The sequence below is a fragment of the Clinocottus analis genome, unplaced genomic scaffold (assembly GCF_023055335.1).
Source record: "Clinocottus analis isolate CAN_PGR_092001 unplaced genomic scaffold, fCliAna1.0.p SCAF_12, whole genome shotgun sequence".
NCBI lineage: Eukaryota > Metazoa > Chordata > Actinopteri > Perciformes > Cottidae > Clinocottus > Clinocottus analis.
Window position 1 is genome coordinate 12090817 of NW_027175843.1, and position 17252 is coordinate 12108068.

Here is a 17252-nt window from a genome sequence, read left to right on the forward strand (position 1 = left end):
ATCTTTACACTAAACAGAGCAAAGCTGTAACCACTTTAAACAAAGGCTAGATAGCCCACAGATGAGTGCCACATGTGAGTGGGGCCACATTGACCACTTAAAAAGAGTTCTCTCCTCTTTGCCAAGTCTCCAGAAAACAAAGGTTCAGGTTGAGACAAGTTCAGCTACAAAAGGTATCCCCTGCTTTGAAGCACCCCACAGCTGCTGACAAGCATGTACTCAACATGGTGGGTAGAAGGAGCTCGGAGGACTGACAATGAGTTCCAGTGTAAACACACGCCCATTACCAGCCAGTATAGTGTAAACACACGGTTGTAGAAACCTCCACATCGACACAAGGTGATCAAATACAAGAATGAAGTGACAAGAGCAATCCTCTGCGACCCGTCTGCCAGTCAAAGTGCTGGGATCTGGAACGACCGAGCTATAGCTTTACTTTATCACCTTGCTCCCGTATAATTTGTATTTTTAAGAGCAACAATTACACAATTGTTCAACATGTTTCAAGTAGGTTTAAGTTCAAAGCTACAGCAGCCATGTTTGAAGGCTGAGGGATCTTTTTTTTAATAATTAAAAGTTATATCTATTTCATAATGTAATTGTTTTTCACAAATACACTACATGTATTATAACTATTTTGTCATTGAGCAGATCCTGTCTCCTGTCTGTGCTCTTGCAGCCTTGCTTTCTGTTTCTGTAGCCAGCTCGCTGGCCAGCTTGACGCGCGCTCCTTCACACTCTTTGACCAATCACATCTCACCTCTGGCTATCTCTATGTCTCTATTTCTTCTCTGCGTCTTCTCTATCTCCGCCGGTTAAACACGGTGACGCCTGCTTGCTTGTTCTGTCCTACTCACTCACACAGAGTGAGTAGGACAGAAATACCCTGCACCACACACTCCTGTACTTTAGGTGGCGCTGTAGACACCGAGTCAAGTAGTTGCGCTACTCGAAGTTAAGAAGAACACTTTAATTACAAGTATAAGAAGAGAGAATCTGTATCTGGAGAGTATTCCCTGTGTTATACCTACTGGCGGCATCCAGTCCAATTTTTACGGCCTGCCACTGGTTTGTAATGATGTCAGTGTGTGATCGACAACAGTATTTTAACTATTGGAAATACAGCTACAACATCAGGAACCAGAGAAACGCTCAAATATATTTACAACCAGTACCTGGGGACCTCTTGCTTGGGCGTAAGGGCATCATGTAGGACTGTCGTGGCAGGAGAGGTGAGGACGGAAGAGACATGGACACACCCTTGGCAAGGCTTAATCTGAAGACATCATCCGGGATATTAGGGTGCCCGCTGCCCGGCCCATGCAGTTGAGGACTGCCCTCAGGTGGGAATCTTCTTTGGGCACTGTGGCTGTGGACATCCCCTGTTGAGGAGGAACACAAGGTTTACAAATAGCTTTCGTACTACCTCATGCAATGACGAAAGTCCGAACATTAGGTATACATTGATCTTAAGCAGTACAAAAAACACACTATTGTCGGCTTGTGTTTTTGTCTTACTGTGCTAGTTTGTGGAGAACAGAGTTTTCAGGGATGAAGGAAATGGAGTTGAGTGGAATTGTAAATTTGTTTCCACCCAAGTGTTATTGTGGTACAATGTTGTTAAGAATTATTGATCAATGTTCTAATGTGTGTTATATAAATGTACTGCACACTAATGAGCATTGTGTATGTGTTTACAATGCTGATTATGCAGGACTTCTAAGGCTTTGCCTGAGGAAACATTTGCAGCAAATAGTTTATTTATTTATATATATATTTTTAGTTGCACAATTTAAAAAACACAAAAACATTACTGACATAAATAATATCCCACTCTGCATACTTGAAACCTCCAACTATGTAACCTTAAAATTTCACAATATTATGAAGCACATAGGCACCTAGAAACTCCATGGAGTCGATGAGAACTGTGGAATTCTAGTGTTTTGATCTGAAGAGATGATTTACGTATAATTACAAAAGGACGATTATAGCAAAACAATTAAATTAGTTTTACAGAGACCAGAACTTGTTGTTTTGCTAACTAATAATGACCACACTGACCTTGAAGCTGACCCAAGTGAAACAATGCCCCAAATCATCTACTTTTACAACCATGTAGAGTCTGAACACCAGGAATGTAAAACCTCAAAGGAAACCGTGGCAACCATTTTTTTTTTTGCTGCGTAAAGTAGCAAGGTTCTGACAGGATGCCGTTTTTGAGTGTTCAGAAAATACTGACATATCATAGCTTGCAGGGGCAAATATTGAAGCCCAAAAGCTTTTCAGGACGCTTTCAATGAATCAAATGTGTTTTTTTACAGATTAACACAACCACATAAAACTTTCTATATGCATTAAGTTGTACAGTACTCAGCTGCCTGTTATGCAACTATGTTATAAAGGCAGGTGCCACAGGCTCGCAGAGAAATCAGCTTACACAGCAGCGATTAATGGTTGATTTCAGCATACAGTCGAGTGGACTCCTACAGTAAGTCCATGTAATGATTTGAACAAAACTAAACTATTCCCCATGCATCTAATTTATTTCTAGTTGAGCTGTCGATGAACTAGCCTCTTGTTGTCTCTTTCTTGTTAGCAAACACTGCTACATCTGCCAATGCTCACATGGAGCTCACTGGGGCCACAACAAGCACGACTGGTAGAGCTGGGGAAAAAACAGAAGGGACCTGGATCCTTGAAACACAGAGCTACATTTGTTTCAAACCCAGGGTCACGGGCCAGTGAGCATTTCCCATGCCATTGGGGCACATGAGAAGGACATCCAGTTAGTGGAGTAAATAAGGCTGTGTCATTGACCACTGAGTTAAGATAACATGTGATTCCCTAAGCACACTGGCTAGTTGTTCCTGTCTAAGTATTTGAAGTTATTAAGGACCAACATGTGTCATCAAACTCATTTATTAGTTCACTCATTCAAAGGCAGGTGTCATTCAACTTCATCTCACCTCTTTCCACATTTAATTTCTCTCTCTCTGCAGAAAAAAACGCAGAAGGTTGATCAATCCAAGCTTGGAAAACAAGCACTCCTCATCAATTCATGTTAAACAAAATGCTAATTTTGAAGATTACTGGATAAGAAAAAAATGTCAGAATTTGTTGCCATTACAGTGAGCAAAAAAGCAACATCAAACTGAAAACTGCAGATATGAATATTTCAAAAAATTCAAAACAGAAAGCATAGTCCGGTATTTTGAATACTTAAAAATGTTCCAACACATGTGAACTCAAAGTACAACATATTTGAATCAACACGGAGCAGTTTGAAGAGCCCACATTGCATTTCATCTTTAGTAGCTGTATCAAGCTCAGCTTGCAGGACTATGGCTTGAAGGCTTGAATCTTACCTGTGGGAAAAAACAGGGTCTACTTCTTCTGTATGGGTACTGCATGTGTGCGTTTTTGTGTTTTCCATGAAAAACACCACCACAGTGTAATTATAATCTCAAAGAATTTGAAACAGAAAGAAAAAGAACCTGTTAAACTAGTCCCGGTGGTGTGCAATACAATCTATTCGTTTAGAAATCTGCTAGTTTGCAATGTAAGCTAGAAGATTTCTCCGATTGCTTCCTTGTGCCCTACACTAAATCATTTGGGGTTCCAGGGCAGCTATAATTCACCTTCTCTAAAGTCTCACCTATTGAGGTACTTTTCTCCTGACAGAAATGGTTCCCCACAGTCTCTGCACATGACTTCACTCATGGCTTGCAAATCACTTAACCTGGCTACTAGTTTGTACGGAGGAGTCCAATCCCGAAATGGAAAAAACAGGTTTTACATTACAGAGAACCAAACCTGAATGGAAAGTCCATTTTAGCACTGGAGCCAGAAAACTGCAAATTCATCTATTCTGTAGCACCAAAGTTGCTCACTCATCATGGCCACAAATTAAAATGTATGAATAATCAACCTCACGATAACATGTAATACCTAACTAATAATACAGACCATATGTCAGCACAGCCAGCTAAAACAGAACTGCCTATGTGGTGAACCACTGTAATGACAATTAGCTTTGGTTCTGCTTTCTGTGCTGCTTGGAAAGACTGCAGCAGATTAGCTCTGACGCCCGTCTGCAGCCATAGGTTTGTAGAAATCACCGAAGACTCAACTACAAGAGGCGAGCTACTATTAGCATCCTGGGGACTGAGTGTTGTTGGGCCGCCAGCCTAATCAGAAACAGAGACCTATTTTCTCCACGCCTCTGCCTCACCACAGGGGACACAAAGCTGTTCTGTGTTTTAAAAGCCTCCTAAACAAAGAAGAATGCCAGAGACAGGAAGCGGAAAGGTTGCAATGACACCTCTGCATGCCTCCAGACATGAAAAAACCTGTGAATGGCCCAAAGGTCACTTAGTCAAGGCCAGGACATGTCGTTATTCTGACCTGAGGGGGACCTGCATCCACATTGAAACTGACACTTTAAAGGGTCCTTAGGGAAGTGTCTCAGAGCTGTCAATGGCCACATTTTAGTTTGAATACTTGTATGAAAAAATAAATAAGCTCAAACTAATTGCGCATTATGTCCATGACACTGTGTCCAAATTTATCTGGCGACTCACGTCATATTGTGCATTAGGAAGCTTTTTTATTTTTTTTCCACAAACGAATATATCATTGAATGTTTAAAAAATGTTCATCTTTAAATATCTGGTGTTTTTTTTTACTCTATATTTGAAATTGGATTATTCGTTAACAGCCCTGGTGTGTATGGAATACAGACATGGAAGATATGAAGAAGATAATCTGAGTCAAGATCTCTCTGCAGCACTCAACACAAGTGTGAAATTGGGGATATTATTACTAAATTAAATCATTGGAAGAACAATATATTTTCTTTGTATAATATATAATGTTTATTGATTGTTTATTTGCTCCCTCCTATTATTTCCTGCAATTTCTCTGGTTTATCTCCTGAGTAAAGCCAACCAATGCCTCTCTTCAACTTAAACCAATAAAGTAATGGTATATGTTATAGTATCTAAATAAAATTAAAATGATAAATCCCACTAATTGTAGTATTTGAAGAATATTGTTTAATATAACTACAGATATTACAATATGAAATAGTGTGCAATGAATTGGATTCACCCAAATATGCAACCCAATCTTCTTGTCAAACTAGTCTAAAGACCAAATTATTTTATGGCAGCATTTGTTTCCTTTTGTGTTCAACCTGACAATTAAAGGAAACATTTAAGATAGCATTATGGAATTGGTATTATTTGTGAGTTTGTGCTGGGCATGATAACTGGTGCAATGCAACACGTTTCTTCTTGTGTACTTTTGTAGGAGAAGCGTTTTTCCCAAACCAGCAGAATCTCGAGGCGACACTGGGGAACTGTAAAAGCTGCCAGCTGAGTGTTCACTTGCTGCACAGCAGGCCATGGCTGATACAGGTTTCAGGCATAATGCATGCTAAAGAGATTATGACAAAGTTGTAATTTTGGTAGTTGGTTTTGAAAACAAGAGGCGCCACATAAAAGCTGGCCATCCAAGTGCTGGTGAATAGGCTGCAGTGTGTCATGGTGATTACTCTGCCATCTGACAGACGCTCTACAACGCAGAGGGACACAAGGACAGAAACTCGCCAGTGCTATTTCAGTTACTTTCCTAAACCCTGGTTGGGACCAGGCCTGCAATTTCAACCCCTTCTGTGGTCAAGGAAATCAACCCTTTCTAATTATACAGCGCTGGCCCTAGATGATGTAAAAATGATTACAGTCCCTTGTATGCTCTTTCGTCCTCATCAAAGTGAAGGGCCAGAGCCCATGAGGTCATGCCCAACCCATAAAAAAATGGTTCAATATTATTTCAAGACATTGATTTAGTAAAATAAACATTAAAGTACAAATACATTTTTCAAGCAGGTCAATTTGAGTCAATCGTAAACGCTTATTCCAACCAATGTTCCGTCTACAGATGGAAACACTGTGCTATATAATACTGCCTAATCTTAAGTGGCTGAAGGCTGATGAGGGTTTTTGCATTGTTTGAAAGTGCACTTTTTTTTGATAATAAACTTCATGCATCTGCATTCTGATTACAATGTGTAGTGAATAGTTGTCCGGGCTCCTCATCAAATAAAAGTCACAACGAATTAAAAACTCACTTCTTTTTTCATACATGACCTAAGCATCCTCCTTTTTCCTCCAGCGAGCATGCTAAGCACTGTCCACATTGAATGCTGAATGCTTTGAGATACAGACTCTTTTAAGGGTATAAAACTGGATGCTGTATTTCGCCTCTCAAATAAATCTGTGCTATGAAATGTGATCCGTCACTCCTTGTGAGGGAATGCAATCCCCCCTGAAAGACACAGACCCTCTCCATTGTCCAACAGATGCCTGAACTGTCAAATAAAATAATATACCCGTATAGTAAACTGTACGCTAGACAACAAAAAGGTACTTAAAGTGTACAAAGTAACACAAGTGCGTTATAACAGCAGCTCGGCCTTAAATAGGGCTGTGTTTCCCACCCCAGTGTTTAATGGAGATATTGTGTTCATGCTGTCTTGAGTAAAACCAGTCAAGTTGGCATCTAACACTTAATGCATACTCCCGCGAGACACCATGGCATGGGCCTCCATGCACACAGTGTGTGAAATACAGAGGGTCTCGGGGGGTCCGAGTGTTGATTGACACTTGAGGCCGACTGACAACCTTAACAGGATTATGTTTTGTTTTTGTTGAGGGGGGTCTCTGAAAAAAATCCCCTTTCTATCTCTCTCACGCGCTATTGTAGATTGGCGAAAAGGTTATCCCAAACTTTTGAACTCCGCTTGCTCGTATATTTACAAAGGTTAATCTGTACGACTGTATTGTTAAAATAATTCATAGTGAGACATAGTTTGGAAGACATACAATTGGGTTTACGGACTCTGAAAGATGAAGACTCCTCGCATTCAAAACAGGGGTGGAGCGTGTCCTAGAAGGTCGAGTGCGAACAGGTTAAAAGTATACTATGTCCAGCAATTCACGCCTAATGCTTTGCAGTATCCTCCGAAACGACAGGGGGCATAGTAACAAAATATTCATTGAAGAAGCATGAAGTCAATGAGTCCCACTCTCACTATGGAGTCAGTTGACTTTCGAAACACAAATAAAATTATGATAATTTAAAAAAAAAAAATATTGCAAAAATTGGAAAACGGCAACTTATGTCAAACCCAAGAGAAGAGGAGGTTGCAAATTGACCTTTTGATCCTCATCACTGCGCCTTTTGAATGGGTAGTTAGATTCCAAACTGCGAAGGCTATGTAATGTAGCAAAGTCTCAAAGATCCTGACGTGCCGAAGAGAGAATAATTAAATTTGGTTCTCAAATGGGGATATGTGTAAACCTCGGGGTACGTGAGGGCACTCCCAGGGATATGTGAGATTATTTTATACATTTAAAATTAGCATTAAAATGTGTTTTTAAAAAGATAAATATTCAATAAGATATAAGTAGAAGTTCGTAAAAAAAAATTCCACAGAGGGAACATCACTGAAAAAAGGTTGAGAACCACTGGCCTTCAGAATTCAATGCAAACCGCTTGGCTTGTCACAAAGAATACGACCTACAGTGAAAACTATGTTTGCAGAAGCTGTTTTTTTACTAGAAAAGTCTATATAAACAATACGATCCATGATGACATTCTACTTTCTCTCCAGAAACATACATTGTGCACGCGCGCACACACACACACACACACACACACGCACATGCACACACACGCACGCACACGCACACACATACACGCATGCGCGCGCACACACACTATTAGCTTGCCACTAGTTAATTTTGTGGACCACGGAGAAAGGCTATAATTAATGCAGATTCTTTCAGACGACACACAAAGCAGGATGACCATAGGACAATCCACCAAAGGGGGAATTCTCCCGCTAGACTGAGTGCCAATGTGGATTCCCTGTGTACTTCCGAGACCAGGGTGACAGTCTCACAAAAGCTGTCATGGTTAACACACAGCAAACCACAGGGAGGAGCGAGAGCCAGACAACGAGGAATACAGCATGGGGGAAGGTATTCGGTACAAGTGGTCTATGATGATGAAGGACAAATTAGATCGAATTTAGTAAAACATTTAAGACATTTCAAAAAAGAAGACAAACGTCTGTTAATCAAAGCCATAAAGACAGTCTGGGAAATAGACGTCAGTTATTTTCTCATGAGGCCATTCTAATTTTAGACCACTTCACTGAGTCAGCAGTAGCCATAGGAACAGTCAAAATACTGTATAATGCAGACAAAAGGCTATAAAACATAGACTTATTTAAATGATAAATAAAGTAAACTAAGTGTCTCTTACAACACATTTGTTTTTTTCCCTCGTATAACTTGTACATCGGTGACCACCCGTCTTCATTGCTGGTGCAGAATTAAGTATATAGGGAATAAAAGGCAACTAATATGACATCTCTTCCTTGCAGCGTTTGATTTTCTTTTCTTTTCACTCTTGTTTATTGAATGTTAAGTATGTGAACAGACGGCTCCATGTGCCTCCTCTGGGCATATTTTCTACCATGAAATGTCAATTTTGTCTGCAGAAATCAAATTCCATTAACTCTTCAAGTGTCCTGAGCAACTCTCCTATGGATTTCAGAGGATTACTCATCTATGCTGGTGGCCCCCGAGGAGAGAAAACAACTCTGACAGAGTCTTTAGTTTTAGCTTGTCAGAAACAGGAATAGTTCCTGCAGCTCTGAAACCCTCAACTCAGATTCACACGCACTTGATAATGAGAACAAATTAGCTGCTTTATGCAAATGCAAAGATGCTGTAGGCAAAGCAAGACAGCCGAATTATTTGAATATAAAGCACTAAGACTCTGTCTGTCTCTCTCTTCCGTTCTGATGCACACTCTGCAGTGGCCTGAGCTCTGGAATGCCTTCCCCACCGGCCCCAGGGGAAGAGAGACTGACAGGGAGGGGTATGTGTGTCTTGGGGAGAGGAGGAGGAGGAAGAGGGGGAGGAAGGGGATGAGGGGGAGAAGGGGGGGGGGGTAAGGTAGCACCATGACATTTCCCATTCCTTTTCATAAATCGACAATTTAAGTGGGTATGGGGGAAATGTCCAGATATGTGACAGGAAAGCACTAGGAAGACCAATAAAGGGACTGTCAGAAGAAAAATACAGTGTGCTACAGAATAGTACAAAAGTCAAGTGAAGCAGATTTTAATTAGACCATTCTCACAGAGTAAGAGGATATTGCTACGAATACAGATGAACTGCTTGACCTACCTGAGAACAGTCAATGCAGAGAAGAGTAGGTGTACAAAAATGGTCTCTGGATTACATTAGATTTATTTTCAACATGAAGCTAATAATGAGAAAACAAAAACAAGAAAGCCAATACAATAAACAGTACAATTACAAACAATTACAAATAACAAAATGACGGTTCAATGTTTGCATTTTATAGACAAAGGATATTCGCACACATCACACAAATGCAAATGTTTAACCATCCATGAAATGTCGAACTGCAAAGGGCTTGACCTTGTTTCATCAGAGATTTAGAATAAATTATGGCAGATGCACCGTTGACATTGCTGTCTGGAGAGTTATTGATATTTATGCAACTAGAATTGTGTGTGAGGTCGCAGTATGAATGCCTTTCTGCAGACTTTATCAATACCAGACACTAAGCAAGTGGGGTGCACGGTTCATTCCCACGCGTAAGGGGAAATACACTGTCTCTCCGCCTCCATTCTTGTCCAACACCCCTAATCTTAATCAAAGCCCTTTGAGTGGTCAAAGGGAGTCAGCTGCTGTCCGTGCTTTAACACTCTTCAACTAAGTTTGAAGTACTTGGCATGAGTTTTTACATTCTTCACATACCTGAGTGCATACCTACAACAATTGAGGCCTTGTAAAGAAGGGCGAGTACAGCATTACACACACACACACACACACACACACACACACACACACACACTTCATATTTTTCTTTTTCCATATTTTTTATGTTTCTTAATGTTGTATTTATGTTATTTCTGGTTGTATCTCTGATCAACAGGCTAAGCACATAATGATGATTAATTAATTTAATGACTAAGTCTTAAAGTTGAAAGGAAAAGCACTGCTACATGGACTCTTTTAATTATTGTTGAGCATCATTGATGCGTCAACAGTAAAACCATGAAATGCATCACATGGGTTTTACATGGGGTTAATTACATCAATGCCCTCTACAAACATCTGGTACAGTCTAAGCAAAGGACAGCTGGATGATGGATTACAGAGCACACTTGTCCATACTATGATCAATCATTTTAACACTGGGAACACTGCACTCGGGCCATTTTGCTTCAAAGAGTCACAAATGCAGCCAGATAAAATGTGTTGTTTTTAAGTTGTCCCACGTTCTCAGATTTGCCTAAATGTAGGAGCTTTCCACTCCTATCTTTTCAAAATATGGATAAAGCGGCTCTAAGACAGAAATAGAATTTTATTCCAGGCAACAGTGCAATGTGGTCTGAAGTACGACGTTGCCTTGGAGATGTGGTTTAACAACAGATTTGGATTGCCATTAGCACAGATCATTAGGCAGAGCTTCTGCTGGGGCCAGGTGAGGTCATGAGAACACCACTAACCCCTGGACAACAGCCTGTTCAGTAACGTCAAATGGACGAGGATGTGGCACAAAGGCTGGCCATTCCTTCCAAAAAGCCTAATCCCATAAGCAAACAAGCACCAGGGAAAATCTTGCAAGCTTTGTACTATCTTTGAAAATCTTTGTTAATGGTGAATCTGTGCGAGTTTAGCATCAATGACATTCGCCTCATTTTATGCAAGGGTTAGAGGGTTGATAGGAACTTCTTTTTCAACTATTAGCATTTGAATGTTATCATGATTTTTAATGGCAGGATTAATAAGGTAAGAAATAGTTAATTTCCTGTTCTGACTCTAAACAGGCTTCTTACACACTGTTGCCTGGAACAAAATGCATTTCCTATCTTGCTCAAACCGCTTTAGTTAGACATGAATAAGCTTCACCATTAGTTTTCAAATAAATACTCATTATGAAATGCCATCTTCAAAATATTAGCTGTATAAATATGAAGAGGGAGCACTCAGTGCTTATTGCAAAGAGGAGCCGTTTGCACAATCTCCTGTTCCTTTGAGCCTCGGCACAAAGGAACCGAGGTCATTAGTTCAGCCAGTCTCAAACCCTACTGAGTTAAGGATGGCAAGACATTCATCTGCGGGCACAATTACAAAAAAAAGAGTCTCTGTGTTCAGAAATGCAGAAAAGAGTAGCGCAGAGTAGGACAGAGTAGAGAGAAAGGGGCCCCAAAGTCCACGAGGTCGCCACACACCCACACAGACTTTTCTGAAAGTCAGACTGTGTGACACAATGATTTGGTGTCTGCATAGACAGAAATGGCAATAAATGAGAAAAAGGCACAACCCTCAAAATTATTGGAAAAATATCAACGGCAAAGAAGTAAGGCAATGAACAGCTCATACTTTGCACATCCTATTGGTGACAATGTACTCTTCTGCAAAAAATAGGGACTTCTCAAGTGCTCCTTTAGATCATAGGCAAATTATGTTAAAGGTATGAAAGCAAAAAGGGAAATCAGACAGGAGGAATGTGTCTGCCCAGGCAGGTCACGCTGTAATTAGAAAAACCAGTGGCCTGCTGACCTTTGCAGCCAATGAACTGCCATGGCAGCCACTATCGCCCCTTCAAAGACCATCTAAAAACACCCTGGCATGTTAACTGATAAACTGTTTTTCCTCCTCTTTGAAGTGGCAAAAAAACAATTTGCAGATGGATGGGTGATGGGATAAGAGGGGGACTATGACTGGTGTGTTGCTCTGTGGTAGATTACATCACCCCTGCTTCCATCGAGTCCTTGTGTATTTGTTTGGCTTCGTTTTCGTTGCTGTGCACACACTTCCAAGGTCAAATGCACCATCGATGCTGAGTGTATGAGAGCCAAGATAGGGTAATGGAGGGTGGTCACAGGCTGCTATGGCAGACATTGGACCACTGGGAACCATGGAAGCATTTCTCCAAATTCCTCCCAATCAGAAGCCACTGGGCAAGAAAAGCAGTGCCAGATTTGACCATTAGATAGTACATTTAGCTTTTTGTTGTTGAATATCACCCAAGAAAAGGAGATTGAGATGCAAATTGCGGTTAAAATTTTAACAACCCTAGTAAGAAAAACGGTAATTATTAACACTGAAATGAGCGACAACAATAGATTTAGGTACAATGGATTTCTCAAGCCAAACTTTCCTATTTCATATTAACCAAAGAAAAAAAAGTACTGCCTCTGGGGAAAATCTGAATAGAATTTAAATCATCATATCTCCCTTCATTAGTGAAAACTAGTGATAGGAAAATGAACACAGGCGTGGATAAGATTGAAGCAGCTGTAGAGGTTATTGTAGGTCGACCTACATAATTCCTAAAATCAACTTGCAATCAATGTCAAAAATGTTAACTGCTCCCAGCAACCACCAGCAAAACAGAAAAGTCACTTGCTACTGATCATTTATGGCAAATTAACAATATAACCCGAAAATAAAAAAATGCTTAAAATGAACACAATGTCAGGCTTAATGGAGATGTGAAATGAAATGGCAATTCAAACAACTGATAATCTAATTTAATGCTGCCTTTAGTTATTGCTTGGCAAGTTATGCCGAGTAATTAAAAAGAAATTCTTGTGAACATGTGAAACAAAAGGCAATATAAATCAGTACAATTAGGTTAGGCAGCATAGACACCATTTAGGATGGTTTGGCAACCAAAGGTGTATTGTGTGCATAAAATGTGGTCAGGAAATAATGAGCTTCATAGCCTTTTTCCTTTAGTCATGTGGTATGAAAGTGTAGCCAGGTCCCAATGTTTGTTATCAAAGTGACTAACAAAAAACAGCGAAGTTGGCCGAACAGGTCCACTGCCTTCCTGAGAGCCCTTATTTTGCTTTGCAGAGGGAGAAACAGGGAGTGTCTACTATGGATACACCTGGGGTTTTTGTGTGCGTGTGCATGTTTGTAAGATGTGGTTTTGAGCTACGCCCTGCTAATCGTTGCCTGCTGGCTGCACAGTGCTTTGATACCCACTCAATGGACTTCTTTGTAGATCAGGTGCATTCTTTTTTTTCTCCACCATCTTAAATCCTACCATAACTGTCTGCGCAAATCTAGACAAACATGACTGGAAGCAAAAATAGCAAACATGAGGCAAAAAAACATTTCACAATTGTCATCCCAGTTTTCTTTTAATTCAAATTACAAGAGGGTTATAGAATGGTAACCTAGATATAACCATATGGTGTTTTATGGTGATCTAAAGATCTATTTATCACGTAATACTTACAATTAAAAGCTCCAAGTCGTAAACTGAAGGCAAACCCGACCGCCGTAGCTGTAAGAGCTGTTTTTCAGTTTCCAAAAGGAAAACCATGAGCCGATGATAAAAGGAGTCAGTGGTTCTGGTCTGAGCACTAGTTATTATGGGTAATCAAAGGATGTTAATAATGTATCTTGAGGTTGCATGCCTCTCTCGCTGTCTCTGTCGCTCTCTATCTGCGCGTGTGTGAATGTGTGTGGCATAACATGGAGTTTGTCTTCCTGTCCTGCACAGGTCACATACTGCATGTAATCTGTGGTCTAAACATCCTGTGGTTGGCTGTGAGCATCTTGTCTGTCTGTCTGTCTTGGTTCAGCACTCCCAATTTTTCATTTTGCGACACCAAATTTAAGAAAAGAATAGTTTGTCTTTTTTGTAACATTTCATTGTTTTTGTCTCTGTGCTTTAGTTTCAAGAATTTTAAGTACACAAACACTGCCTTTACTGACTAAATGCTTCCTTTGCTGTTGTTACCATGCTGTTTCATTCAGAGACTACACCATGTGTTCCACATTCACACAAAGCACACTTTTGGTACGTGAGCAGTATTCCTAAATAAATGTTAAAATTTCCACCCACTACAGAAGAACACAGTGAGGGAGTTTTCTTTAAGTTCCCTGACAAGCCACAGGACAAGGAGGGAGTGTGTCTCAAAATGGCTGTGGTAGATATTGCTCGAGAGGATTCTGCCACCCAGTTGTTCATAGCGAAGACCCAGGCTAACACAGGCAGTCTGACACGAGAACCAGAGGGTATACTCTGTACCGAGTAATGTATGTTAATGTCGAAGAGGTAGTTGGCCACCATCTTTATGCCAGGGAGAGAGTTCACTGTGATGCTGCATCCGGTTTAGCTTTTCCAACAGTGATGTTGAAGTACTGCACCTCAGACTAGAAACTAAGTTCTTAAAAAGAACATCTTAGACAACCCCTTTAGTAACATAAAGCACATAACTGTATCACTAACTGTATCATAAAAAATGTATCCTCTAACGGACAAGTGGCTGGCACACAGAGAAAATTGACGAGCCAGAACTTGCCTGTTGAATGTTCTCAAAGAACAGCACGTGGTTAATCATGAATCACATTTGAAGAAAGAAGAAACTTTCTGATACAGAAATGAAAACTAAACTGCTATGTTAATCCTGGGTGAAGTATTACAATGTTTAATTGCCCTTTAACTAATACCAAAAAACAACTGTTTGTCCAAACAATTGTCCATCAAAAGCTATTTTTTGTTTGGATAAATAACTGCCAACCACCTGTGGTCATTGTTTATTGAGGGAGGCTTCCCATAACAGTAAAAATTCCACATGTGAAACCCCTGAGGGCAGCTAAAAGAAAAAGAAGAAAGACAACAGGAAAGGAATCTCTGCTATGTCAGCTGCAATATTTAACTGTATCACCACAAAGAGGGAATGAACAATATAGAAAACAGAAAGAAGGCTACAGAAATCTGTATTGTCAGCTGCCCAACTAAACCACAACGGACAATGACACAACTATGGAAGCCCATTTTGGCCAAGGGAAAAAAAAAAAAAAAGAAATCGTAATTATGAGATCGTAAGGTCGAAATTATGAGATAATAAAGTAATAATTATGAGATAAAAAGTAATAATTATTAGATAATAATGTTGAAATTATAAGATAAAAAGTCAATATTATGAGATAAAAAGTCAAAATTATGAGATAGTAAGTGTGCATGCGCTGCCTGCACTGTCTTCACGTCTCTTCATCCCCTCGCCGGTCTAACCATGCAAACTACGCAAGCATAACTGTGGCCCACAGTAGCATGTATACTGTCCCCGAATAAACCACACAATGCTAACGTCTCGTTATGCTTGAGACTTACTATTGGTCTTTATTCTCAAACTAAATGATATTGTGCTAACACACTTTCCACTGCAAAGCGCTCGTCTAAACGACAGAGGACAACTCGGTGCAGTTTCAATATGTGAGTTACTTTACAACACACTGCATAAGCGTTAGCAGGACATCACGGCGATGATGACACCACATCTTGCTTAAAGGGCTACGTGGAGTCTGTGGTACCGGTAGCCCCCTTTGAGAAACGCAGCAACAACTACATGAAAAGCAATGCTATTATTTCTTGAGCTAAAACGTCAACAGTCATGCTTGCATAGTTTGCATGGTTAGACCGACGAGGGGATGAAGAGACAGGTGAAAACAGCACAGGCATCGCATGCACACTTACTATTTCATAATTTTGAGTTTCTCATAATTATGACTTTTCATCTCATAATTTTAACTTTATTATCTCATAATTTCAACTTTATTATGTCATAATTATGACTTTCTATCTTATAATTATGACTTTTGCACTCATAATTTCAACTTTATTATCTCATAATTATGACTCTTTTTTTGTGCATTAGCTTTTAAAAAAATGTTTTTAGCTTTCTCAATACTCCACTAGCAGGCTTAATAAAAGCGTCGGCATAATAAGCCATACAAAGGAAGAATTTATTGCAGGGTTATTGAGTCAACCCCCTGAAGTAAATTTGGCATAAAGGTGTATCCTACTAACTCTATCATCATTGTCGTGCTTCAAATTTTAACAACCCTATGAATTCCTACAAACAAAACTAAGTCCTTCTTTGTAACCAATTTGCTTTTGTCTGACCCTCGGCAACAAATTGCTGTTTCATGTGAAAGCACCAAAGAAAGTCTCAGAAACTGCAGAGCCAGCATGTACCAGTCACCACCACAGCTGAGGCAATAGAGTGCAGGGCTGAATGCACACACACACACACACACACACTTAGTTTGTGAATGGGTCCTTAACATGATGAACACTCTCTTTTATATTCCACTTTATATTTACCAGAAATCTAAATGAGATTCCACAAATATAAAATGTACCCTTCGAAACTCAAAACAGACTTGTGAGAGGCAGAAAATCAGTAATGTGTTGTTGTCAAAGTCTTACAGCCAGAAAGAAAAAAAAGAGAAAAATCTGAAAAAATATATCCTGTGTCATTGCTGACAGCATGCCAAACAGGACAATCATTGTCTCTGTAGATACACTGTTGGGAACTCACATCAGGGCTGTAGGGTCGAGACCTCTTTTCTGTGTAGGCAGGTCAACGACAGGACTCCTGCCTTCTGACCAGACAGGTGCATTCTGTCTTCATACTGCAAAACAAACTACGACAAACCCTGACAACTGGAGATGGCATATCTGTTTGTGTGTGCTTGCGTGCGTGCGTGCGTGTGGGGGATTAGAGGAATAAACAGCTGAAACTGTTATCAGCCTCAAAGAGGGCACGGCAATGCTTGCTAGTGTGATTAACACTGTGTCACCCACAACAGACAGACAACTGTCTGGCAGCTGCCCCAAGGCACCGTGCTCATCAAGTTGTAATCTCAGGTTGGGGGGCCTTCAGAAACATTACCCGACACACACACACACACACACACACACACACACACACACACACACACACACACACACACACACACACACACACACACACACACACACACACACACACACACAACACACACACACACACACACACACACACACACACACAGCAATTAAATTTGAGTCAAAGATGCTGTTTCTGTGGGTCGCATCATGAACAGATACTGACTGACATACTCTCAGGACCAAAGCAGCAGTAAGTATTAGTGCAACTTATTCAAAGCAGTGAAGTCTCAGCGATTTTCAGAATAAATACTAGTAAGACAACTTTTGTCTAAAGACTATTAAATCTTGGTGGAAAAATGCAGGTTTTTCCTCAAGTGTTTCAAGTCAATGGGATTTGACATAGCTTTAAGCTTAACTTCACTTTAAACCCAACCAAAAAACATTAAAAACTTGGCATG

The 17252-nt window shown here is 40.2% G+C and overlaps 1 protein-coding gene across 9 annotated transcripts in view; it reads right to left on the reverse strand.

The window, feature by feature from the left end:
- The window catches only part of tanc1b (tetratricopeptide repeat, ankyrin repeat and coiled-coil containing 1b), a 92600-nt gene that overhangs the window by 62528 nt on the left and 12820 nt on the right, over positions 1-17252 (reverse strand). For all 9 annotated transcript variants that reach the window (XR_011077300.1, XM_068572174.1, XM_068572170.1 and 6 more), the window contains exon 3: positions 1176-1382. Coding sequence is in view for 8 of the 9 variants with exons in the window: in XM_068572174.1 (XP_068428275.1) it covers positions 1176-1382 (207 nt within the window). In the remaining variant the exon portion in view is untranslated. The remainder of the gene's footprint in view (positions 1-1175; positions 1383-17252) is intronic.